The sequence below is a fragment of the Miniopterus natalensis genome, chromosome 20, assembly GCF_054644295.1.
Source record: "Miniopterus natalensis isolate mMinNat1 chromosome 20, mMinNat1.hap1, whole genome shotgun sequence".
Lineage (NCBI taxonomy): Eukaryota > Metazoa > Chordata > Mammalia > Chiroptera > Miniopteridae > Miniopterus > Miniopterus natalensis.
The window spans coordinates 27,714,265-27,738,483 of NC_142100.1; the positions used below are offsets into that span (position 1 = coordinate 27,714,265).

Here is a 24,219-nt window from a genome sequence, read left to right on the forward strand (position 1 = left end):
CTGCCTTTCTGGCTGGCCGCTGTGGACACCGCTGCATGTGTGTGGTGCACTGAAATGAAATAGGTCAGACTCCCTCTGCCGCACCTGCCCCGGGCTTGTGGCCCTGCGAGGACAGGCAGGTGTGCAGCATCCCACTGTCCCAGGCAGCCCTCCTGGCCGCCCGCCCCGAGGCCAGGGCGGGCGCTGTGACCAGCCTCAGGCCTGGCTGTGGCCCCAAGGGGGCGTCACCAGGCCCAGTGCAGAAAAGGGGCCTCTGCTCTGAACGTCCACCGGGATGTGATTGAACAGAACAGGCCTGTGGTATGTGCAGGCGGCATCCACAGCAACGGGTCCCACTGGCCCTGACACTTGTTCTGGGGCCAGAAGTCTGGAATTACGGAGTCGGGGCCTCTGCTGCACCTTGGTCTCCCCCTCTGTAAAATGGGGTCACAACATCCCGAGCTGGGGTTGCTGCGAGAACACTCCAGGGGCCCCGGGGAGTAGGCGGTGGGGGGCTGGGCCCGGCTGCGGCCTCGCAGACTGTGGGCGCATCCAGGGGGCCTCTCTCCGCAGGCCCAGCGCTGGGCGAGAGCCCTGAGGCCAAGGCCGGCGCAGCGGCGCCCAAGGTCTCGGGCCTGGAGCGCAGCCGCGAGCTGAGTGCCGAGCCGCCCTTCGTGCCCCCCGCCGGCCCTGTGCCCCCCGCTGGCCCCGCGCCCGGCGCCCCCGCCAGCCTGCTGGTCAAGAAGGAAGTGCTCGCCCTGCCCGGCCTCACCCCGCAGCCGCCACCCGCGCCCCCGCAGCCCCAGGCCCCGCTGCCGACACACGTGCCTCTGCCGCTGGGCGCCTTTCACGGCCACTGCCACGGCCACGGCCACGGCCTGGGCCAGGCTGCGCACCACGGCCTGCACAGCCTCAGGTGCGCGCTGGGGGCGGGCGGGGCAGGCGGGGCAGGCGGGGCGGGGCAGGTGGTGCCAGGCAGGGGGGGCTGGCAGGGCAGGTGGGGCAGGCGGGCGGGGCAGGTGGTGCCAGGCAGGCGGGGCGGGGCTGGCAGGGCAGGCGGGGCAGGAGGGGCGGGGCAGGCGGGTGCTCTGCCAGGGACCCTGAGCCCCCATCCCCGCAGCAGGAGCAGCAGCACCGGCGCCAGCCTCGGGCTCGCGAAGCACGTGTCCCTGTCACCGCACGGGCCGGGCGCCCACCTGTCTACCTCACACCTGGCGCTCCGCTCGCAGGCCCAGCACCAGCACCACGCGGCGGCTATGTTCGCCGCCCCCGCGACACTGCCCCCGCCCCCGGCGCTGCCGGCCAACAGCCTGGTCCTCCCAGGACACCCCGCCGGTAGGTCCGGGTGCCCTCTGTAGGGGCCAGGGTCGCTGCGCCCTCCACCCAGTGGTTCTCTCTCCCAGGCTGAGGAAGGGGCGCCAACCTGCAGGGCACAGCCTCGCCCTGCTCCGGGCGGTGCCACCTAACCCCAGGCCCCAGAACGCCGGTTGCCCCAGGAGGCCGCGTTCCTGGGGTTCCCATGGCCCGTGCACAGGTGGCTTCTGCCGGGGCCTCGGCGGTGCCCATGCCTGCGTGCCTGCTGCACCCTGAGCCCATGCCAGGCCTGCTCAGGCAGCTGGGGGGATGGAGGCTGCCCAGAGCCTGCTGTGTGTCTTCCTGTGGGGGAGAGGTTCTCCGGGAAGCCGGTAGAGCTCAAGAGTAGAGGAGTCTGAGGTGGACATTGGCACCCCTGGCCTCCCTTCCCTGCTTGGTTCTGGCAGGTGCCCCCTCAGAGTCAAATTTAGGTCACTCAGGATTTCTCCATGGGTTTCCTGTCTAAATCTTCCTAAAAGTCAGTCAGTCCGGACTGGCCTGGGGGCCCCGGGATGGGGCCAGGACGTGGTCTGGGTGGCCAGGCTGGGCAGGCCCCCAAGGCCGGGCCCGGCTCACGGTCTTCTCTCTTGCCTTTAGATGCCAGCCTGTTGATCTCATTCAGCCAGCCAATCATGTATTGCCAGCCTCATGCGGGGATTCTGATTGGTACTTGGTCACAGGCCCCCCTCTTACCTCCGCCCTGGGGCCCGCACCTAGCGAGCGGCCACCACGGCTTGGCCTGCCGAACCCGGGAGTGCCAGGTGACTATCCGCCTCGCCCCGCCGGGAGCCCGCGGCCGACGTGCCTCTCTGTCTCTCTCTCTTTTTCTCTTGTAGATCACGAGCTGCTCAGGCAAGAGCTGAACGCGCGTTTTCTGGTGCAGAGCGCTGAGCGGCCCGGCGCCCCCCTGGGCCCGGGGGCTCTGCTGCGGGCGGAGTTCCACCAGCACCAACACACACACCAGCACACACACCAGCACCAACACACATTCGCCCCCTTCCCCACGGGGCTGCCCCCGACGCCGGTCCTGCCGCCCGCCGCACCCCCGCCGGTGCGTAGGCCCCCAGCGGGCGGGACACACAGCAGGCACACACGCACTCCACCTGCACGCAGACTGACACCACCCCTTTCTGTCCGTCTGTCCATCCAGCCCCTCCTTCTGGTTTCACTCTAGTCCCCCGTCCTGGGCTCAGGCAGGCACCCCACGTTCCCACAAGTGTGACATGGTCTTGGGGCCAGTTGTCCCCACACAGGGTCCTGGACACATTGGTTGGCAGGAGACAGCAGGTCTGATGGTCCTGACAGGACTGTGGGGCCACGGGAACCAGGCCCCTCCCCTTTCCCCAGGTCCCAAGGCCTTGCCCAACAAGCCAGCTGCTCTGGGGTGGGGGCCACTCAGCCCCCACCAGGCTCTGCCCCCAGCTGGGCCACCCACCCTGGGCTCTATGCCCCTGGCACGCTGCAGCCGCCTTTTGGTGTCTCGGTTACTGCAAGCAGGAGGCCCAGCCGGGCGAGTGTGCACCTTCTCCTATGGGGGGACCATGAGAATGGGAGGGCCTGTGGGGCCAGCGCCTTCAGGGAGCCCCTGGGACAGCTGGCTGCAGACCAGCAGCCCCAGGAGGCAGGGTGGCCATCCAGGCCACCACCGGGCCCAGTGGGGGTAGGTGGGCACGGGCCCATGGAGGGCGTTGACGAGCAAGGTGGGCCTCACCCTTCACTCTCTCCCCCTCCAGTTTGACAAGTTCACGCCCAAGCTGGACAGCCCCTACCTGCGACATTCCAACGTGAGTGTCCCTGCTCTGGCCCCGGGGGGCTGCTGGGCGTTGGGCCGGGCTTGGGGCTGCGGGTGGAGGGGGGGTCTGCCTCCACACACATCTTACCAGTGTTTCCTGATGCGGGAGGGCGGGGGTGACCAGATGGCTGGGCCAGCACCAACCGGGGCCTGAGTGCCCGCTGCAACCCTGGGATGCCCTCCTTCCTTCTTTTGCAGTTTTTCCCATCCTTCCCTCCTGCCGTCCCCGGACTGCCCACTCTGCTGCCACACCCAGGCCCCTTTGGGTCCCTGCAGGGCGCTTTTCAACCCAAGGTATCACCTGTTCCCGGGAGGCGGGACGTGTGCGGAGATGTCCCCAGGGATGGGGTAGCAGCAGGGAGGACGCCAGGCACAGCCTCTCCCGTGGGAACTCAGCCCTGGGCCCGTCTGGCCAGCAGCTGGCAGGGCCTTCTGTGCACCAGGGTCCAGCAGAGCCCTGCTTTGTGCTTTCTCACCCTCCTCAGCAAAGGTGCTCACGGGTGGGGGAGCAGTACAGGGGCGAGGCCTTGGGGGGCAGGTGGCACCTAAGGCCCCAGGACCAGGGACTGGGCTCCCTCTGCTCAGCTTCCCAGCAGCCCATACTCTGGCCTAGGCACCTTGGCATCATGAGTCCCTTCCTCCACCCTGGGTTGGGGAGGTAGTGAGAGGCCATGCCACCCCTGGGTGGCAGCATGCGAGGCCACACAGGAAGGGCCAGGTGTTGAGGGTCCAGGGCTCTGCAGTGTCTCACATCCTGTTCCTTTCCCCTCAGACTTCAAACCCAATCGAGGTAACAGGCCGGGCCAGCGCTGTCCACACCCTGCTCCAGAAGGGCCCCGGGGTAGGTGGTGGCAGTGTCTGTGTGGTCCCTCCCTCCCTGGGCAAGGTCCCCACCCACCCGGGCTCGGCTGCCAGTAGAGCCCGCACCTAACGCTCCTCTCTCAACGACAGGTGTCTGACCCGTACCGGACAGCAGTCAGGGTGAGCGTGGCACACGTGTGCGCATCCCCTGGGCGGAAGGGAGGGTCCACAGCCAGGGAGGACTCTGGGTACCTCTTGGGTGTCCCTGGGGATGCCCTGTGACACCAGGAACCTGGGGGTGATGGTGCGGAGAGTGAGGGGGCTTCCGCTGAGCACCTCGCCCACCTGTTACAGAAGCCCGGGAGATGGTGTGCTGTGCACGTGCAGATCGCCTGGCAGACCTACCACCATCAGCAGAGAATGAAGGTGAGCCACAGCCACGAGTCCCGCTGGCCTGACCCACAGGTGCACGTGCATGTCAGACCCTCAGGTGTTTGCTGCGTGCCCCTTGCTTGGGCGCTGGGCTGGGTTGTGAGGGGTCGGAGCTGGGGGGGAGACAGGACAAGGTCACTGCCTACTGTGGGTGGGGGCCACCATGTCACCCAGGGTGACCCAGGCTGGGGTTTGGGAGGAGCTGGTCCTGTGGGTAGGGTGGTCGTAGGCACCTGTGCTGGTCCCACCAATGCCCGTCCAGTCCTCCCCCACAGCCTTGGACCCTGCCGGGAACCTGAGCTTTCAGCACTGAACAGAGGCTGGAAGTGCTCGGGGAGGGGTGCTTTTGTGGGGGCAGGCAGTGAACAAGAACCCATCTCGGGGCGAAGACCATCACCGTCTAGCAGGTGATGCCAGGTGTCCTGGCCATGGTGGGGGCTCCGAACAAGGATCCCTGAGTGAATCGTGGAAGAGGCAGCCCCGGCCCCCTGAGCAGGCAGCCCTGGACACTCTCTGTTCCCAGCAGATGCAGCTGGACCCCCACAAGCTGGAGGTGGGCACCAAGCTGGACTTGTTCAGCAGGCCCCCTGCCCCGGGCCTGCTCCCAGGACTCCACTACCCGCAGGACCTGGCCCAACCCTTCTTCTCCAGCTCGGGTAAGGTTGCCTGGGGCTGGCCCGGCGGCTGCGGCTTTTCCCTCTGGCTGGTGCCAGGTGGGGACACGTGTTGCCCCCGAGCTCTGGCTGTTCTGTCTTCTACCAGTCGCTCCCCTGAGCAGACCTGAGTCCTGCCCTCCACACCCCCTTGCTTCTGGTGTCCTCCCCTGACAGCAGAAACTGCTACCAGGACCCCATGTACCCCCTGCCAGCAGCCTCACCACAGTCATGCTCTGTCAGGGTCCCCAGGTGCACCCCAGTTTCAAGGATTTGCTAGCAGGACTCAACATACACCACTCCTGCGGCTAAGATGTGTCACCATGAAGGGACACAGCCAGCTTATGGAAGGGGATAGACCTGCAGGGCAGAGCCCAGGCTCAAGCTGGGACAAGCCCCATCCTCCCAGCACCAAACTGACACCACGTGTGTGTCGTCTTCCGCGGAAGCTCCCAGGGACGCAGTACCCAGGCTTTTGTTGGGGATGGTCCCACTGGCTCTCCCTGCACAGACCGAACTACAGAGTTGGGAGGAGAGCTCAGCGTAAGCCAGCGTTTACACAAGCAACGCGGATACCAAGCCCTTCCTCTCAGAAAAAAGGGAAGGTCTCCTGACCCCCAGAGCGCAGACGCCAGCCGGGGGCCAGCCCTGCACACAGACCTGTGTGAGCACAGCCAGTGTCTCGGGCCTGCTGCTCTTTCCTCCCCTGCAGGATGTCACCTCCTCCAAGGGTCCTCCCCGTCTGTCTTCACACACTCACTGCCACCTGCTGCCACCTTACATGTGGGTGTGCCTGTGAGGCAGCCATGTCAGCAGGCTGGTTACATGGGTGTGCATGGGTCACCCAGGCTGGCCACTTTGCAATGCCCTGGTAGCCTCCAGCCCCCAGCCTGAGCAGAGGTCTCCTGGTGTCTGGGTCCTGTGGAAGGCAGACCCATCAGAGCCCAGTTAGGCTGGAGCCCACAGGACATGCTCAGTATGGGGCCTGGGCTGTGGCCTATGTGCAGCTTGGAGCCTGAGCTCCCCCCTTCCCCCAGCATCCCCCGGGACCTGCCCCACCCAGGCCGGGCGGTGCCATCAGGGTGCCCACACTGCTTATCAGGCACTGTCCTGCGTGTCCCAGGTCTGACACCATTTCCACCAGCACTGGGCAGGCTGGCTTTTGCTTCTGGGTTGATATCTTTGGCTTATGAGTTGTTCAGAAGCACATTTAACTGTAGCTGGGGGCCCAAGGAGATTAGACACTTTTGTGAGAGGGGTGGACCTTGCCTGTGGGAGATGTGAATGCACCAGTGTTGGGGTCCCCAGAGATGGAGTTGGAGGACATGAGGGTCACCTATGTCACCGTCTTTATCAGAAACCCGCTCTCTAGAGTGAAGGGCACGCACCACACCCAGCTACCCTCGAGGTCTGGTTTTGGGGGCCATTGGCAGATGCCACGGTAGCCTCATGGGCTGTGTCCTGTAGCTGGGGGGACACCACGGACAGAGCTCCCATCTTTAGCAGCCGTAACTCAGGCAGTGTCCACTAGGACCCAAGACCAAAACCCCTGTTAGGTAATCAGGGTTGCCCATTAGAAACTTGAGTCATGGGCATCGGGAGCAGCCCGAGAAGGCCCAGCCTGTGTCCTTGGGGCTGCACTGCCATCAGCACCTCCCTCCTGCTCCCCCTGGGGTCTGGTCACACCCTTCAAGGGGGAGGTAGGAGTTCCTGGAGGAAGCTGGAGCCCCAACCCTGGGAATGAGCCAGACAGGAGGCCCAGGTGCTGTCAGCTCCACCAACCTGCCCCCCTCCAGGTGCTGCTCATCCTGTCACCAACCATTTTGGACCCTCAGCCCATCCCAGCAGCTTCCTGCCCACTGGTCACCTGACAGGTAGGTGCCCCCAAGGTCCCTGTGATCTGGGTGGCCTCCAAAGACCTCAGGGCTGGGTAGAGGTAGGTGGGTGGGGAGGTGACCCTAACACCAGGGCATCCTCAGATTGCGTAGTTGGCACCTGTCAGGTTCTGGAGCCACAGGAGAGGGTGCCTGGTGGGAGCCTCCGTGAGCCACGCAGGCCCCTGAGCCCCACTACCCCCACAGACCCTTTCAGCAGACCAAGCACCTTTGGGGGCCTGGGGAGCTTGGGCAGCACCGCCTTCGGAGGCCTGGGCAGCCATGCGCTGAGTGAGTGACCTGCACATGCATTCGTATCATCTCCCACCCCACCCCTCGCGTGGGCTCCCCATGTGGTCTGGGCTGCACCCAGCTCACTGTCCCCTTCAACCACCCCAGGACATACCCTGTCACAAACCTGGCCTGGGATCTGGGAATTGTGTGGTCCCTGGCAGCCCTGTGTGTGGGGTGAGGGGGGCAGAGTCACCTGGCCTCATGTTCCCACTACCACCCCCAGCCGCAGGCGGCAGCATCTTTGCCCCCAAGGAGGGCACAGCACTGCACGGCCTGCCCAGCCCCCACGAGGCCTGGAACCGGCTGCACCGGGCACCACCATCCTTCCCCACACCGCCCCCCTGGCCCAAACCTGTGGATGCCGAGCGGGTCTCAGCCCTGACCAACCATGACCGAGAGCCAGACAAGGGCCGGGAGGATCGGGAGCGGTGAGTGGGCCCCGTGCCCTTGAGGTACCCCTTGTCAGGAGGAGGGTGAAGGCCCAATACACCTGCCAACCCTGGGCCACCTCCCTCCCCCAGACACAGGGGGCACCTCGTGGGTAAGAGCTGGTCAGCAGGTGGAACTGTGGTGGACCCCAGCCTGACACACTGGATGAGGAATCCCAGGATCCCCATCCCTCTAGAATCCCCCTAAGTTCCTCACTGGGGGTCTGTCCAGGCCAGTGGTCCGGTTCCCCGGGCAGAGCTGTGCGTCTCCACAGCAGCTGGTTTCCAAGTTGTTTACAGAAGGAGGGAGGAGTGAAGTGTTGCGGGACCATCCTGGGGGTGCAGGTTTACCACGTGCCCACCAGGACCCCCAGGACCTTGATGGCCCCGCTGTGCTGAGGTGGGAACTTGCTGGCAGACAGCTTGCTTTGGGGGCATCCCGTTTCCAGAAGTCTGTCCTGCCCCGAGGCTGAGGGAGGGTGTCTGTCCCTCCCAGGGACCTCCTGGGGAAGCCCCGCCTGCTGAGCCGGGCCTCGCCGGCCGCCCCCGTCGGCAGCCTCCTGCTCCACGGCCCCGGCGAGCCTCGGGTCAAGGAGAGCCGCTCCCCCGCCAAGGAGGACGGCGCCCGGCCGGCGCGCCCGCAGTCCCCCTGCAGCAAGGCGGCCCTGGGCGACGGCCTGCGCCCGGCCGGCCTCCTGAGCCGCGACCCGGGGAAGCAGCCCGAGGGCGGCGTGAAGGTCAAGGAGGAGCGCGGGGAGGACGGCGAGGCGCCCGAGCCCCCGGGGGACGGCCTGCGCCGCGCGCCCCTGCAGCTCGGCCCGTGCCCTGCGGGCCTCGAGCGCCTGGGCTTCCCGTGGGAGCCGCTGCGCGACGCCTGCCGCGGCCTGGAGCTCCCCCGCCGCGCGCCTCCCGCCGCCCCCGCCGCGGGCCCCGCCCTCCGCGAGCCCCCCGAGCGCGCCTACCGGGACCGCGAGCCCCACGACTACAGCCCCGAGCGCCTGCGGGAGGCGCGCTGCGAGGAGCTGGAGCGCGCGAGGGCCGCGCACCCGGGCGCCGCCCCGCACCTGCCCGCGCCCGCCCTGGACGGCGCCGCGCTCCTGCCCGCGCTGGGCGCCCTGCACTACCCGCGCCTCGGTCCCGCGGCCGCGGCCGCGCTGCACAACGGACTCCTGGCGCGGACCCCGCCGGCCAGCGCCGCGCTCGGCGCGCCGCCCCCCCTGGTGGCCGCGGGCGGGCCCCCCACGCCCCCCGGGCCGCCGAGGAGCAGGACTACGCCCCTCCGCGCGCCCGGCGAGGCCCCCGACTACTCGCCCTCTCGGAACCCGCAGGAGGTGGAGGCGCGGTAGCTGCGGGCGCCCAGCGAGGACCCGCCCGCACCGCGCCGCTGCCCCTCCGGTGCTCGCCCGGGACCTGCGCACCGGCCCGTGGTCCGGGCGACGCCCTGCTGCGCCCGCAGCCTGGGGCCGGGGCTTCACGCGGCAGCCTTTCTGGGGGTGACCTGTTTTCTGAGCCCGAGATCCGGCTATTGAAAAAAAATTCAAGTTTGTACATTTTTTCCCCCACAGGTGAGAAGCGTTTATAATAGATTTGTATTTTTTTCAATTTTGTGCTCTTTAGACATTTCAAAGAAAGAAAAGGCTTGCTTTTTTTAGTTCCGATTGCGGTTTAACAGCCTCAGAGCCCTCTCCAGAGCCCCAGGGGTTTTTGGTGTTTTTTTTCCCGTCTTATTTATGGAGGAAAAAACGGTCATTTTGTCCAACACACTGTGAGGCCCCCACTCAGGCTCGGCCCTGGCCCTCCCTTGGTACTTGCAACTGAAGTTACAGATATATATTAAAATAATAATTAATGTACAAAACTGTTTTTTTGCCTTATTATGCAGAAGTGTAAGATTTCTTTTTTTGGTTTGTTTTTTTGTAAAAAAACAAATGGAACAAATGTAAATAGTCTCTTAATATAAATATATGATGTTATTAAATTCTTTATCTAGGTATACTTTATAAAAACAGTTTCTAGACATCCCTGTGTTTATTTTACGTGGTCACAAAGCCACCGGCTGTTGGTAGAAACTCTTGGAAGTTTGACTCAGGCACCGGTGACCCTTCAACTATGCAAGTGCCCCCAGGGGGTAGCTCCTGGCCAGGTGGCTGTGGGAGGTTCCAGCTGGGCACCCAGCTGGGCACCGGCCGCCCGCGCCGGCCACATAGGCACTTCTGTGGACCCTCGTGCTGTTCTCAGAAGCTGTCCCTGACAAGTAGGGTTTTAGAAGGGAGGAGTCTATGTTGATCACAAGAAGTCAGTGTCTGTCTGTCTCCTCTGTGGCAGCCATCAGCCACCGTCTGTCCAGTGTTGTCCCTCCACCGGCCAATACCTTGCGTGAGGTTCTGTTTGGTTTCAGTTTTGCTCTCGTAACCACACGAACATCATGGTGTCCAGTCAGTGTCCCCTCGTGCTCCCTGACATCCACGCCCGGTGGGTTCAGCCACATTCTGGATTTCAGCCCATGTTTCCACGGTGGGTGTGGTGATTTTAAACATTCTGTCCTCATGTCAGTCAATGAGAAATACAGCCTTGATTTTGGATGAAAGGTGGTTGAGTGTTTTTTTGTGTGGTGGTGCTCGAGGTGGGGGTCCCCGGGGTGACAGGCAACCTTGTCCTGGAAGTGGTTTTGGTCCTCGCTGTGTCCAGCGTCACTGCTGCCACTGGAACCCCTTCCTCCCAGCCTTCGCCGGGCGCCCCATCTTGTGCTCAGCTCCATTCTCCTTCCATCGTCCCCACCCCGTCACCTGGTCACCTGGATCGTGCTGGTCTTTTCCCTCCCTGCTCTCCCAGCTGTGGTCTCTGGGTGTTGGCTCCGTGGGGCACTTCTCAGAGGGTGGCTTGCCCGGAAGAGAGGGACCCATGTGCCAGAAACTGGACTGAGGTTCTCCTTGTCTGCCCGAAATTCCTCAAATGCACCTTCTCAGCCCTGGTTAACCTGCACTAGGGCAGCAGCCAGGGAGCAAACTGCTGTTTTCTGCAGAAAAGGTTTTCCTCTCAGGTCTGTAGAGGAGGCTGGGGCTGGCGGGTCCCCATCCCATCAGAGGGGAACACCTGGGGCCACCTGGGGCGACGGCCACCCACCGCGGCCCACATCGCCACCTGGAGGCCGACCTGGGGATTGCATGGGGCCCAGCTGGCATCTTCCCTGAAACTTTTCCTTCCAAGTCCTGGGCGCTGTGGGTGCAGAGTCCAGGGTGCCTGTGGTGCTGGGCCTGCCTCATGAGTGGCACAATCAAACAAGCCATGGGGTGTCTCAGAAGGCCCAATACACAAGGAGACAAAAAGGGAAGGGTGTTACTAGATGGTTAAAGAGGCCCCCCTGAGAAGCTGACATTTGATAGACTTTCGGGGAGTCTGTGCATACTTACTGGGGGAGCATCTGGCAGAAGGAGCGGCCAGTGCAAAGGCCCTGAGACAGGAGGATCCAGGAGGTGGTGAGCCAGGACCCAGGGAACATGGAGAGGAGCTGAAGTCAGAGCAAGCTGGCCACACCATGCAGAAGCTGTGACAGTCTGGCTTCCACTCCAGGTGTCTCTGGAATATTTTGAGCTAAGGAGTAATTCTGCTTTTTATTTTTTTAATCCTCACCAGAGGATATTTTTTCCGTTGCTTTTCAGAGAGAGAGAAAGAAACATCAATGATGAGAGTCACTGATCGGCTGCCTCCTGTGTGCCCCTGACTGGGGATCGAGCCCACAACCCAGGCAGGTACCCTGACTGGGAATTGAACTGTGACCCCCTGGTTCATGGGTGGATGATCAGCCACTGAGCCACGCTGGCTGGGCATGTGTGGCCTTTCTTTGCTGGGTCACACCAGAAATCAGGTGTGAGATCAGGCCACACAGCTTCTCAGGGAGTTGCTGTTGCACGAGACCTGAGCAGACCCTGCTTTTCCATAGTCTCCTCATTGTCTACAGATTTTTTTGCCTTTATTCTCTGAAAAAAAAGTGACAAAACACGCTTTCATGCAATCGGTTTATTGATGCTAAGTAATTAAGTGGCAGGTCCCAGGATGAGCAGCGTGACATGGGCAAGCTCCCTCGGATTCAGGCGTGACGTGATGCAGAGGGGTGGTGGCGAGGTCCAGGCTAGTGCTAGTTCTTCAGCACACAGATCCCTCTCCGTGTCACTAAAGGGCACAGCAAAAATCAGAAGGTGCAACACAACAGAGGACCTATGCGCTTTCTGGACGAGGTCTCTTAAGAGCACCAGGCATGCTCAGCCAGTGTGGCTCAGTGGTCGAGCGTCAACTCATGAACCAGGAGGTCAGGGTTCGATTCCTGGTCAGGGCACATGCCTGAGTTTCTGGGCTCATCCCCCAGCAGGGGGCACACAGGAGGCAGTCGATCAATGACTCTCATCATTGATGTTTCTCTCTCCCTCTCCCTCCCTCTCTCTGAAATCAATAAGAATATATTTTTTAAAAATAAAATAAAAACTTATTTCTTAAAAATTTAAAAAAAAAGAGCACCCGATGTGACTCCCACTTTGCTGATGGACTCAGCTCGTCTGGAACAAGGACACCAGTGGGACCTTCTGATTCATTGGGCCAGGATTTGACACATTTCTGTGAACACCTGCTGTGCCTGGGTGCTGGTGACACCACAGGAGGACAAAGGTGCCAAACATCTGTGGGTCCCAACCACCGAGGGTCAGAAACCCCTCTACAATCAGACGGATGTTGCAGATTCTACCACCAAAGCGTGTACTTAAACACCCCGACACGTCTTGCCCCAAAAGCCCATCTCCGGTCCCTGTGCACCCCCATCTCCATCCCCCCTCACCTCCGTCTGTCCCCCACCCAGTGAGGTTCAGCCAGTGGGAGGCTCCCGTGGCAGGTGGAAGAAGAGAGAAGCTCCTGGGGAGGGTCCTCTCTCAGGCCTCCAGCCCTGGGGCACTGTCACCTGTCCCCAGGTGCTACCCGGTCCCGCCTGTCCCTGACCTTCACCAAACACGTACATACTGTTTCCACTGGGTCCCTGAGGGTCCTGGAACCTCACTCTGCCCATGACCTGTGTCCTTCTGACACCTTGCCGAACCCCCCGCTGGCTGCACCACCTCCCCAGGACTCACGGGGGGCAGGCACTGGGCCACGAGCCCTCTGCGGGGCATGCAGCGCATAGGGCTGTACTCGGACAGGGAGATGCAGCACTGGCTCCGGCACTCCCTGTGGTTCACACAGGGGTCCTTGTTGGGCTGGGGAGACACAGAGGCCTAGGTGTCCCAGGTGCCTGGAAATCTGCCCGAGGGAGCCCGGCAGGTGCCCCCTGAACCCCACCCCACTCCCAAGTCCTCACTTTGCGCCAGTTCAAGCACTGGAAGAATATGGTCCTGGGTGTGCAGAACTTCAACGGGCCGTTGGTGGTGGTGATGCAGCAGTTGCTGTTGCACTCTTGGTTGTCCATGCAGGCGTAGCCACTGGGCTGCAGGACAGGGGCCAGACCTTCCTGCCAGAGACCCTTCCCAGAGGCAGGTGGCCCTCCCCCCTCCCCCCTCCTCACCTTCCTCCCCCGCCGGCTCCCGCCCACCAGAAGGTGCACCTTTCGCCAAGACAGGCACCGCAGGAGGATGGTCTGGGTCATGCAGAACTTCTGCGGGTTCAGGCTTCTGGTGGTGCAGCACTCGCTCTGGCACTCCCCGTGATCTTCACAGGCCTCCCCGGTCCCCTGCGAAGTTGGAGCCCTGCGTGCCTGCTCATGGGGTCTCTACAGACCCCAAAAGAGCCCCTCCTGTTCTCTGCTTACTCTGGTCCCCCCCCCCCCCCCGCCTCGTGTCCCACCAGCCCTCAGACTTAGCGCACCCGACAAGTTTTCTGAAACATTCACAGACCAGAGAGGGTGAATGGCTAGGGGGCCAGTGAACAGAGGGTAAACCGAGGCACAGAGATGGGGAAAGTTAGAGAGTGGCCGAGCAGCAGGGTGGGACAGGAAGTGCTACCAAAGAAGCTTCCAGCCTGGCCTCAAGCTTCGCACATGCTCACAGCACTTCATGGGTGAGAAACTGAGGCTCGGGGAGGGTGAGCAATCTGACCTGGTCACAGAGCCAACAGGAGCTGGGGCTGAGGGTCCAGCCCATGCCTCTGCCCACCAAGCCTCCCACGCAGAGGCCACCATACTCAGCGTGGCCTCTGACTGTGGTTCTCAAACCTCTGGTCTCAAAAATTATTTTACCAACTTCAAAAAAGCACTGGGGGCCCCGAGAACTGCGAGGGCTGCGGTTTCCTCTGCTGGCGCCTGCTGCAATGGACCCCAACACGGAGGGAGGCCTCACATATTTATGCATTCATTGAAAAATAATAAACCCATCCCAAGTTAATAGAAATAATTTTCACAAAAATAGGTATATTTATCTAAAACACAACAAAATGTGCTGAGCAGAGTGCACCAATGGCTGGTTAACAGAACGGCTCACTTCTCATTGCTGCCTTGGACCCATCACATGCGCTGTGGCCTCGGGGACCCCCACGCATGCTCTGTGCTTGTGGGAGCAGGAGGGTGCCGGGGCAGAACACGACCGACTCAGCTGGTTCTTAGAATAGAACCAACCTGGGGACCTGGGGCCTGGAGCCCACTGGGAGCTGCTGCCTGGACCATGGAGGGTCATCACAGGGTTCACACAGGGGAACATTTTCCGTTGTTTTGCCTTTTGCTTTGTGTGGCTCAGTGGTTGAGCATTGACTCAGGAACCAAGAGGTCACCAGCTCGATTCCCAGCCAGGGCACATGCTCAGGCTGCAGGCTCGATCCCCAGTAGGGGGCGCGCTGGAGGCAGCCAATCGATCTTTATCTCTCTACCCCTCTCCATTCCTCTCTAAAATCAATTTAAAAGAAAATCTGCTGATGGAGAGTAAACGCCGGGACCACTGCTCTGAGATGAGGCCAGGAGTCAGCTTTGGGGCAAGAGACAGGAGGAACTTACCTCCAGGGGGGCACGTGGTCGTGGGTCACTGAGGGAGCCAGGCACAGGGCACGTGGGGCTGGGCCACCACAGGAAGGAGGTCGGGGACCCCCAAGAGCCCCGACAGTGGGCAGAGTGCGGGGGCCTCACCTGGAGCAGGGACACAAGCGTGGAGCTTACCTTGTGGGACAGAATGTAGTTCGACTTGGTCACCGTCGTCTTCACCTCCGAGAACATGGGCAGCACCCACAGCAGCAGCAGGCACCCGGCGCGCGCCATCCGGTGGCAGGCCTGTCAACGCCCAGGCGGCTGAGGGGCGCCCCCAGGCCCGGGGCCACCCCTGCCCCCAGCCACTCCCCTGGGCACCCGCTTCCTTTACCCCACCTTTCTCTTGCAAAATGGATGTTTTTAAAATCAATAGACATTATTTTCTAGAGCAGTTTTAGGTTTACAGAAAAACTGTGCAGAAAGTGCAGAGGCTCCCTGCGCTCTCCCACCTCCCGCCTCCGTCTCCCTGCCGTTAACACCTGATGCTGGTGGGGGACACTTGTTACAACCGATCAACCAGTATTGATACATTGTCACCACCCCAAGTCCACGGCTGACATTAGGGCCACCCTGTGCTGTACTTGCTGTGGGTGTGGACCCGTGTCTGACGAGGCCACGGCAACCGCGTCACACGGAGCAGTTTTACTGCCCTAAAGGTGCTCTGTGCTCCCCACCCCTCCAAGGCGAACACGGGTCTTTTTTCCGTTCCCATAGTTCTGCCTTTTCTGCCGCATTCTAGAGCCCGAATCACAGGATGTGCCCTTTTCAGACGGGCTCCTTCCACTGAGCACAAATAAAGTGCGTTTAGGGTCCCTCCATGTATCTTCATGGCTGGGTAGCAAATTTCTTTTTATTGCCAAGTGGAAATAGGTTTTTAACAACCCTTTCCCCCAGGGACGATGGGGTCGGTTATTAAACGAGAGCGTGGGGCCGCCAAAGGGCGCCCTCGAGTTAGAGCGGCACCACTGGTTTCCTGCGGGTCCCTCTGCAGAGGCATCTGAGCAGCAGATCCTGGCTGACCCCTGACCCCTGACCCTGGACAACCAAGGGGCATAAACATTTTCCAAGATCGAGGGTCAAGCTGAACTTCATAAGCCCTGTTCCCATATCGCATCAAACCCACGAGAGGCCACTGCATTAACTACATAAAAGCTGAATTTGAATCACAACTGCGACATCTATACCTGTCAAACCTGCACTGTTCTTTTTTGTACTTTAAACCGGGATTTTTTTTTTCCGGTCTGGAACCTTTTCACAGGCTCTAGAGAAGTTTCCAGGCCCAATTAGATGTGCCTGGCCAACCCCAGCCCTCGCAGCCAGGCCCACACTGTGCCCACGCAGGAGTGCCACTTTCACATGGCCACAGCCCACTGAGCCACAGCCGCGCCGATCGCCACAGCCGGGGGGAGGTAAGCGAGCCAAGTATCGGCCGGATGACTAGATAAGCAAAACACATACCATCCCCACAATGCAGCATTATTCACCCTAAAAGGGAGGGAAATTCTGACATGCTATGACGTGGAACCTGGGGACGTCATGCTGAGGGAAACGAGCCAGTCACAGAAGGACAAGTCCTGTAAGAGTGGCCACATACACAGGGACACAGAGCTGGGGGTCACCAGGAGCTGGGGCCGGGGAAGGGGGGTTAGTGTTTCATGGGGACGGAAGTTCAGTTTGGGAAGATGACAAAGTTCTGGAGAAGATGGGGGCCGTGTGGCTGCACAAGAGTGTGAATGTGCCTAATGCCCCCGGGCTGTGCCTTAAAAGTGGTTAAGATGGCAAGGCCTGGCCTCTGTGGCTCAGCGGCTGAGCATTGACCTAGGGCCCAGGAGATCGTGGTCGATTCCCGGTTGGGGCACATGCCCGGGGTGGGGGCTCGATCCCCAGTCGGGGGCGAGCAGGAGGCAGCCGATCAATGACTCTCATCATTGATGTTTCTCTCTCTCCCCCTCTCCCTTCCTCTCTCTGAAACCAATAAAAACATATATATTTTTTTAAAAAGTGGTTAAGATGGTAACTTTTATGTTGTGTATATTTTTGTCACAATAAAAAAAGTCACAAGCACCTCTCAAGGGGCCCTGGAGGCACGGTTGCTTCTGAACATGAGGAAGGACCCGGTCACAGCCCCTGGCTATTAGAAGTACTCTCTCGTGTACAGAGCCTCTTTCTGTTTGCTTATATAAATCTCTCAGGTCAGACATCTTTCCACCGTTCTCCTTCCAAACATCAATGTCAGGTGTGATTCTACAGTATTGCAATTTGCCAAATAAACGCTAAGATGCCCAGTACAGATCCCTAAACCACAGCTACCATGTTTTGAGCATGAACCCCTCCTGTCAGGGCACAGGAAGGCTGGCTTAGCCTCGGGCACCGTGATAAAGGTGTCACTGCTGAGGTGCACCCCTGGCCGGGCGCTGGTCCCTGCCGGCAGCAGCCTCCTGCAGACTTAAACACAGAAACAAACCATGCGGGGGAAGGTGTGAGGTCGGACGCTCCCTGCAGAAGAACTGCCCCTGGTAGCTGACAATTGCTCCAGTAACAGCGGCCCTACCTTTTATCTCATCTTGGGTCCACCTGCTGGGCTGCGTAGAAGTGAGAGTCACACAGGGCCAAGTTGTCCGCAGAATAACTGGGGGACCTCTCAACCCTCCTTTCTTGTCCTGTCCCCGCCTTCCAACGTGTGAGGGTGCCTTTTATCCTTTGGCCCAAAAGATACGATGTCCAGTGGACAACGTCCAGTCATGCATGACCTTAGACCTCTGGTGCACACAAAGTCCCGGGAGCCAAGCACAGCAACTGCCAGGAGGGCCAGCAGCAGGCCAGTGACCGAGGCCTCCTCGGTTTTCCCCTGCCTCCAACTCAGGACCAGCCCAGGAAGCCACACCGTCCACCTGCCCAATCACGTGGGCCCCTCCCCACCTGGAGCAATGTCCCCCCACCTGGGCCCTTACCGGCCTGCCGTGGGTCTGGTGGGGTGGGGCCAGGTGCCAAGCTCAGGGTAGACATGATGTTTACTCTCTTGGACCTCTGATCTCTCATGTGTATTTCTGCACAGTGTGTTCATAATAAACATCTAGGGACTTATTTGTAACTGGCTACGTGCCAGGCACAGTGCTGGGCTCTGTGGAGGAACAGCCTGCCACCCTCTCACCTAGGAGCTCTGGGCCTAGTTTGGGAAATGGACCCGTCAACAGACAGGTCACAGAGAGTGTGGTGGGTGCCTTTGGGGACCTGTTGGGGATGCCCAGAGGGAGGGCCTGGATGATCCAGGGTATTTTAAGGAGGAGTGGGGAGGGGGTGCTGCAGGTGACGGGAGGAAGGAGAGAGTTGAAGGCTGAAGGCGGGGCACAGCCACCTGTTGGGGCGCATGGGAGGGGTCAGGCCCTGGAGAGGGGGCAAGCCTCATCCTAACTACTGGGGTCATGAGCCTTTTAGGCACAAGAACAAGACCCAAGAGTGTTTCAGAAAGTGTGGGCATGGGTAGGACAGGCTGAGAGGCTGGAGCTGCCGAATCAAGGCCGGTGGCGGGGAGGGAGCGAGAGGCAGGGGAGGGGCAGGCCCTGTGTTGAGCGACGTGGGCCCTGGGGGAAAAGGGGGTTTGATGGGTTCGGATTAGCATAGCATTTCAGTTGTCGGGCATGGCCTCACAACGCACCCCAAAACTCAGTGGCCTGAAAGGGCAATTTACTCTCTCAGGGCTCAGTGGGGCTGTTGTCACTTGGAGTCACTAGTCACGGGCCTCAGGTGGCAGCTGGGCTGACTGTCCCAGAGGCTTCTTCATCTGCATATCCAGGGCCACGGTGGCTGGAGCTGGGGTGCCCCACACCCGTCCTCATGGGGGGTGCCCCAGAACAGGTGTCCAGGTCCCAGGAGGCCCAGTGACCGGCCCGGGCGGCAGGCAGCCATGCCCCTGCATGGGTCAGGAAGGGGTCCCAGGCAGGCCGCGCAGCGTGGGGGGGAGGAAGCCGCCTGAGCGCGCCGAGAGCTTGAGCCGCCAGCTGAAGCCACAGGCGTGGACCGTGTCGCCCAGGTACAGGGACAGCGTCCAGGTGAGGGGGGCTGGCGCGGGTGTGGGGTTTCCCCCGGGTGGGGGTGACGAGGAAAGTGGCCTAGAATGAGGCGGCGCTGTCTGCAGAGCCCGCGAGTCCGCCGGAGCGCGGCTGTTTGGAAGCGGAGACCCGCGGGCGCTGCCCCGCCGCCCGGCTGCGCCGGCTTTTTGTAAACCTCGCTCTGGGCTGCTCTTGCCGGAGAGGAATGTTTCATTTTAGCCAAAGGCTTTACAATTCGATGGGATAACTTTTTCTCTCGTAAAATGCCTTTTTAAGTAAACGAACCACCGTGAGACTCGGTCTTCCTAAGGCTAATTTTTAACGCATTTCAACGGACGGCTGTCAGTCGGGGTTCGCGGGGCGCGGAGCCGTCGGGGGGCGTGTCCGCTGCTCCGCCTCCCGCCAGCCGCGGGGCGTGTCTCGTCCCCCGAAGCCGCTGGATTTGGGGAGCGGCCTGTGCTCTGGCGGGGGGACCCCGAGACGCAAAGCTGCCCTGTAGAGATGCTCTTGAGCCCCCCTCGTGGCCCGGCCCCCGGCCCGCAGGGCGCAGAGCAGGAGGCGGCGGGGACCGTCCGCCCCGACGGGCTCGGCTCCGACCTTTTCCCGAGGAGAGCGGAGGCGCCTGCGGGGCGCGCGGCGCGGCCTTTTGGGGCGCGCGCCTCTCTTCTTTGTCCATCCTAACCCGAGGCCACTTCCCGCGGGTTTTAGGGCGCGTGGGAGGGAGCGAGCGGGGGGCACCGTGGGCTCGGCTCCCCGCGGGCGCCCCGGGCGTGTCCAGCCCCCGGCCCCGGGCCCCGGCGGGGGCGGCCGCGCGCTTTCCCGACGCGCTGCGCGGGGGGCCGGGCGCCGCGGGGGACGTCGGGGGGCCTGGGGCGGGGGCTCCGGGGAGGGGGGCTGTGCCGGCCTCGCGCCCCGTCCTGGGGAAGCGACCCCCGGACGCCCGGTGCCCTCCGCCCGGACCCCGACCCACCTGCTGCGGGAGGGGCAGGCGAGGCCGCGTCCTCGGGCCCCCGCCCCCGGTTACCCCGCTCCCGGTCCCCCGCCCCCGAGCCCCGCCCCCGCGCCCCGCCCCGGGCCCCCCGCCCCGCCCCCGCGCCCCGCCCCGGGCCCCCCGCCCCGCCCGCCCGCGCCCCGCGATGCGCAGCGTCCGGCCGCAGCTTCCCGGCGGCGGGGCCATGGCTGCGGCGGAGCCCAAGCCCCGGGCGGGGGCGGCGGCGGCGCGGCGCGCGGCCCGGGGCTGCTGGTCCGCCTTCTGGGACTACGAGACGCCCAAGGTGATCGTGGTGAAGAACCGGCGCCTGGGCGTCGTGTACCGCGTGGTGCAGCTGCTCATCCTGCTCTACTTCGTGTGGTGGGTGCGCGGGGTCCCGGGGCGGGGGGGCCACAGGGCGCGGGTCCCGGGGCGGGGGGGCGCGGGTCCCCGGGCGTCTCCGAGCCGCCCCGCCCGCAGGTACGTGTTCATCGTGCAGAAGAGCTACCAGGACCGGGAGACGGGCCCCGAGAGCTCGGTCATCACCAAGGTCAAGGGCATCACCTCGTCGGGGCTCAAAGTGTGGGACGTGGAGGAGTACGTGAAGCCCCCCGAGGTGCGCGCCGGGCCCCGCGCCCCGAGGGGGGGACCGACCGGGGGCGAGCTGCCCGAGGCGGCCAACCGTGCCCTCTTCCCGAGCCCAGGGGGGCAGCGTGTTCAGCATCATCACCAGGATCGAGGTCACCCACTCGCAGGCCCGGGGAGCCTGCCCCGAGGTGAGGCGGGCGCGCCCAGCGGGGAGGACCGGCGGCCCCGGGCGGGCGTCGGCGCTAACCGGGCCGCGCCCTCCTAGAGCGCGAGGGTCACCAACGCCACCTGCGACTCGGACGAGGACTGCGTGGCCGGGCAGCTGGACATGCTGGGAAATGGTCAGTGTGGCCGGCCGGCGGGCGGGGGCGGGGCGGGGCGGGGGGCGGCGGGGCGCCCCTCTCCGCCTGAGCACAGGTGCCTGCAGGTGTGCGCACGGGGCGCTGCGTCCCCTATTACCGCGGCGCCTTCAAGACCTGCGAGGTGTACGGCTGGTGCCCGGTGGAAGACGGGGCCTCGGTCAGGTGCGCCCCCCACGCGGACCCGGCGCCTCGGCTCCGCTCCTTCCTCCGTGGGGGCGGCGGCGGGGAGGCTGGGGGGGGAGACTAAACTCGCCCAGTCTCTGCCTCCTCAGCCAGTTCCTCGGTAAGATGGCCCCAAATTTCACCATCCTCATCAAGAACAGCATCCACTACCCCAAGTTCCAGTTCTCCAAGTAAGAGCCTTCAGGTGGGCGATGGGGGCCGGCCTCCTGAGGACGCCTCCCCGCTGACGCCCGCCGTCCTAGGGGCAACATCGAGAACCGGAGGGACGGCTACCTGAGGCACTGCACCTTCGATGAGGCGTCCCACCTGTACTGCCCCATCTTCCGCCTGGGCTTCATTGTGGAGCGGGCAGGGGAGAACTTCACGGAGCTGGCGCACACGGTGAGGCTGGTTTCCGCCCCGCCGACCCGTTGCAGTCTTGGCCGGCTTGGCGCTCCTCGGGAAACACGATCGGCAGCCCCATCTGGCTGCGCATGACTCCTGCTAAGCTACTGACTCCCGGTCATAGACAGTGCCTAACTGTCCCCTCGTGCCTCAGAAGTGGGGTGCTCACCAAGCCCCCCTGGCTTTCGGCCCTGAGCTGCCCTGGGTGCCCCATGATGTGCACCCCATGCACAGCCTCAGCGGGACCCCAGGGCTCTTAAAGGTCCTGTGTGCCCACCCTGACCCCCATCTCTGTGCCCACTTCTGGGCAGGGTGGCGTGATTGGGGTCATTATCAACTGGGACTGTGACCTGGACCTGTCGGCATCAAACTGCAACCCCAAGTACTCCTTCCGGAGACTCGACCCCAAGCACGTCCCAGCTTCATCCGGCTACAACTTCAGGTACTTTGGCTTTGGGCCCCTGGATCCTCCTGCACCTGGCTGTGACGGCACAGGAGCAAACAGGGCAGGTGCTCAAAGGCCCAGCGGTGCCAGCAGTCTGCAGTCTTGGCGCTGCCTCCCGCTGGCAACAGGCAGGTGCCCATCGCCAGTCCCTCAGGGTCAGGTAGCCAGGGCTCAGCATCCAGTCTTTCCGTCCCAGGCTCTGACATGCTTCCGGGTCATTCCATCCCAGGTTTGCAAAGTATTACAAGATAAACGGCACCACCACCCGCACACTCATCAAGGCCTATGGGATCCGCATTGATGTCATTGTGCACGGACAGGTAAACCAGCTGGCCCTACCTACCTGGATCCAGGTGGACTGGCCCAGAACTGAGCTGGTCCAGTTCCATACCCTCCACCACACAACCCCACCCCTGATGGTCTAAGGCAGCCTCCTCTCCCCAGGCAGGCAAGTTCAGCCTGATTCCTACCATCATTAATCTGGCCACAGCGCTGACCTCCATCGGGGTGGTAAGGAACACACACTGGGGCCTGGGCACGCGCACGTGTGTCTATGGTGGGTGGGGGTCATGCCACACCCTCACTCGTCTGTCTTGCTGGCCCTAGGGCTCCTTCCTGTGTGACTGGATCTTGCTAACATTCATGAACAAAAACAAAGTCTACAGCCATAAGAAATTTGACAAGGTGTGTACGCCAAGGGACTCCCCAGGTAGCTGGCCTGTAACCCTGGCCCTTGTTTTGGGCCAGGCCCCTCCTCCCCCCTGTCCCTGCTCCACAGACTCAGGCAGACCACAGGAAGAGGGACAGAGCCTGGCCGGGGCCGTCCCGCCACCACGGCCTTGTCCCACCTCTGCCCCATCTGAGCAGATGGTGGACATTCCCGATCGGGGTGCAGGACCAGGGCCTTGTGCCTCCGAGCCTTCCCAGCAGGACTCCACGCTCACAGACCCCCGAGGTTTAGCCCAGCTCTGAGCCCACCTCCACCTCCCCTCACATTGCGACAAAGGCTGGGTCTGGCCCTGAAGCATGGCTGGGGCCAGTATGAAGAACCCAGGCCCTGCCCCCACAACATGCCTCCTCACAACTGGGAACCAAAGGAGCCCCATCCAACTGGGCAGTGGGCCGACAGAAAGGGGGCAGCACCCTGCTCCCAGCTGTCCTCCACAGGCTCCTCACCCCTCCCCACCCACACAGCCTGGGGTCACCTGCCCAGACCCTTTGCTTGCCTTCTAGCCAAGAAATCACATCCAGAATCCAATAAACCTGTGTCCAGAACCGTCTTGCCTTGTGTTTGGGGAAAAGTGTCTTGAGGCCACGAAGACAAGTATGCAACGGTGGGTCCCTGTGCAGGGGGCTGCGGGTGCTTTGACCAGCAGTGTGCAGGCTCACTGCTGCCCTCCACGTCCAGCCCGGTCCCCGTCACGTCTGACCAGGGGCCAGTGGGGGTGGGGGCCAGAGGCTGACCCCAACTCATCTCAGCACTGCCCTTGGTGCCTTCACCAGCCTCAAAACAAGGGACAAGGATGGTGACAGGATGGGAGCCAGGAGGGAGGTGATGAGTTGTACCCAAGAAAACAAAAGCTTAGGTTCCACTGGCTCTTAAACCAAAATGCCTTTCCAGGTTCTGAGGGAGACTGGAGGGCGGGAATTCGGTGCTGGGCAATGGGGTGGACAGGGCTGGGGGGACCGAGTGCAGGGAGCTGGAGCTAGCCCAGGCAGGCCTGTGGGTAACCTGGTTACTGCATCCTCAGATGCTACAACTGTCACTACACTGAGTGGCCTTGTCTGGCCAGACCCTGCTCTGGGGGACAGCACAACTTCTTTGGTCAGTGGTTTCTCTGGCAACAGTGATGACTTATGGGCGGGTGTGGAGGCATGAGCCAAGTGCCCTGCACAGATCTCACCTGTGACCTCATCAGTCCCAAATTCAAGGGGAGGGAGGGTTCAGCCCTGGAGTCCCCAAGTCCAAATGACCTTCCCACCTGCCCACACCTGATAGCTGGGCTTCCCCCACTCGCTGCAACCAGCAAACACTCCAGAAGCCCCCACTCAGCCGCCTCCACAGACCCTCCCACCCTTGGGACATTGGCTGCACAGGTCACCCAATGCCTGTGACATCCCGTGTCTGGCTCACAGATGTCCAGCTCTAGTTTCGGAGGAACTGGCTTTTCTAGTTGGGGCTGGGCTGTAAGCTCAAGAACCAGAGCCAGGGGCTCAGGTTTCCAAAGCACGAGTAGCCAGGGCCTTGAACCCCAAATGCCCCTACCCGAGCTGGCCTCTGGGGAACCACTGAGAGCTGCAGAGGCCAGGGTGCCCAGGGCCCCATCCTGCTGCAGGGACAGGGAGTGCAGCATCCAGGGCAAGGCTGTGGACCAGCCCTCCCCCCCCCCCCCCGCTGCCCCCGCATGTCTCCAGCATCACTACCAGGAAGCCCAGTCCCCCCCCTGCCCCTGGTCCTAATTTGATTTGATCTCCATCTGGGGCCGACTTGGTCTCCATCCACCTTCCAGCCAGCGTCAGGTTTCTCTTGGCCACTGGGCCTGGCCCAGCCCAGCGGGCGATACCCAGGGGCCAATGCAACTGCACAGACATATTAGCTGTTTAGCCTCCCTCCTTCCCTGCCAGAGACCAAGACTGTGTGCAAACA

At 62.5% G+C, this 24,219-nt stretch overlaps 2 protein-coding genes across 5 annotated transcripts in view; both read left to right on the forward strand.

The window, feature by feature from the left end:
- FBRSL1 (fibrosin like 1) overlaps positions 1-9,625 on the forward strand; it is a 40,529-nt gene extending 30,904 nt beyond the window's left edge. Inside the window, exons 7-20 of one of the 3 annotated variants that reach the window (XM_087828538.1) lie at positions 553-895; positions 1,100-1,314; positions 1,930-1,998; positions 2,169-2,383; positions 3,066-3,116; positions 3,323-3,418; positions 3,897-3,965; positions 4,076-4,105; positions 4,280-4,351; positions 4,881-5,013; positions 6,807-6,884; positions 7,092-7,175; positions 7,402-7,606; positions 8,103-9,625. In XM_087828538.1, the coding sequence (XP_087684664.1) occupies positions 553-895; positions 1,100-1,314; positions 1,930-1,998; positions 2,169-2,383; positions 3,066-3,116; positions 3,323-3,418; positions 3,897-3,965; positions 4,076-4,105; positions 4,280-4,351; positions 4,881-5,013; positions 6,807-6,884; positions 7,092-7,175; positions 7,402-7,606; positions 8,103-8,952 (2,510 nt within the window). In that variant the 3' untranslated portion in view covers positions 8,953-9,625. Of the gene's footprint in view, positions 1-552; positions 896-1,099; positions 1,315-1,929; positions 2,094-2,168; positions 2,384-3,065; positions 3,123-3,322; positions 3,419-3,896; positions 3,966-4,075; positions 4,106-4,279; positions 4,352-4,880; positions 5,014-6,806; positions 6,885-7,091; positions 7,176-7,401; positions 7,607-8,102 lie in introns of all 3 variants that reach the window. The other 2 variants (XM_087828539.1, XM_087828541.1) reach the window with 2 other exon arrangements.
- Positions 9,626-19,815: 10,190 nt separating this feature from the next.
- On the forward strand, positions 19,816-22,617 carry P2RX2 (purinergic receptor P2X 2). 2 transcript variants are annotated; one of them, XM_087828701.1, is made up of 12 exons: positions 19,816-19,991; positions 20,091-20,226; positions 20,315-20,386; positions 20,464-20,539; positions 20,626-20,722; positions 20,833-20,913; positions 20,986-21,124; positions 21,439-21,569; positions 21,802-21,892; positions 22,017-22,082; positions 22,179-22,256; positions 22,440-22,617. In XM_087828701.1, the coding sequence occupies exons 1-12, from the start codon at positions 19,816-19,818 to the stop codon at positions 22,542-22,544; spliced, it is 1,248 nt and encodes a 415-aa protein (XP_087684827.1). In that variant the 3' UTR covers positions 22,545-22,617. The 2 variants fall into 2 exon arrangements, with proteins under 2 accessions (XP_087684827.1, XP_087684826.1); XM_087828700.1 differs by having other exon boundaries at positions 22,179-22,617.
- The last annotated feature ends 1,602 nt before the right edge of the window (positions 22,618-24,219 follow it).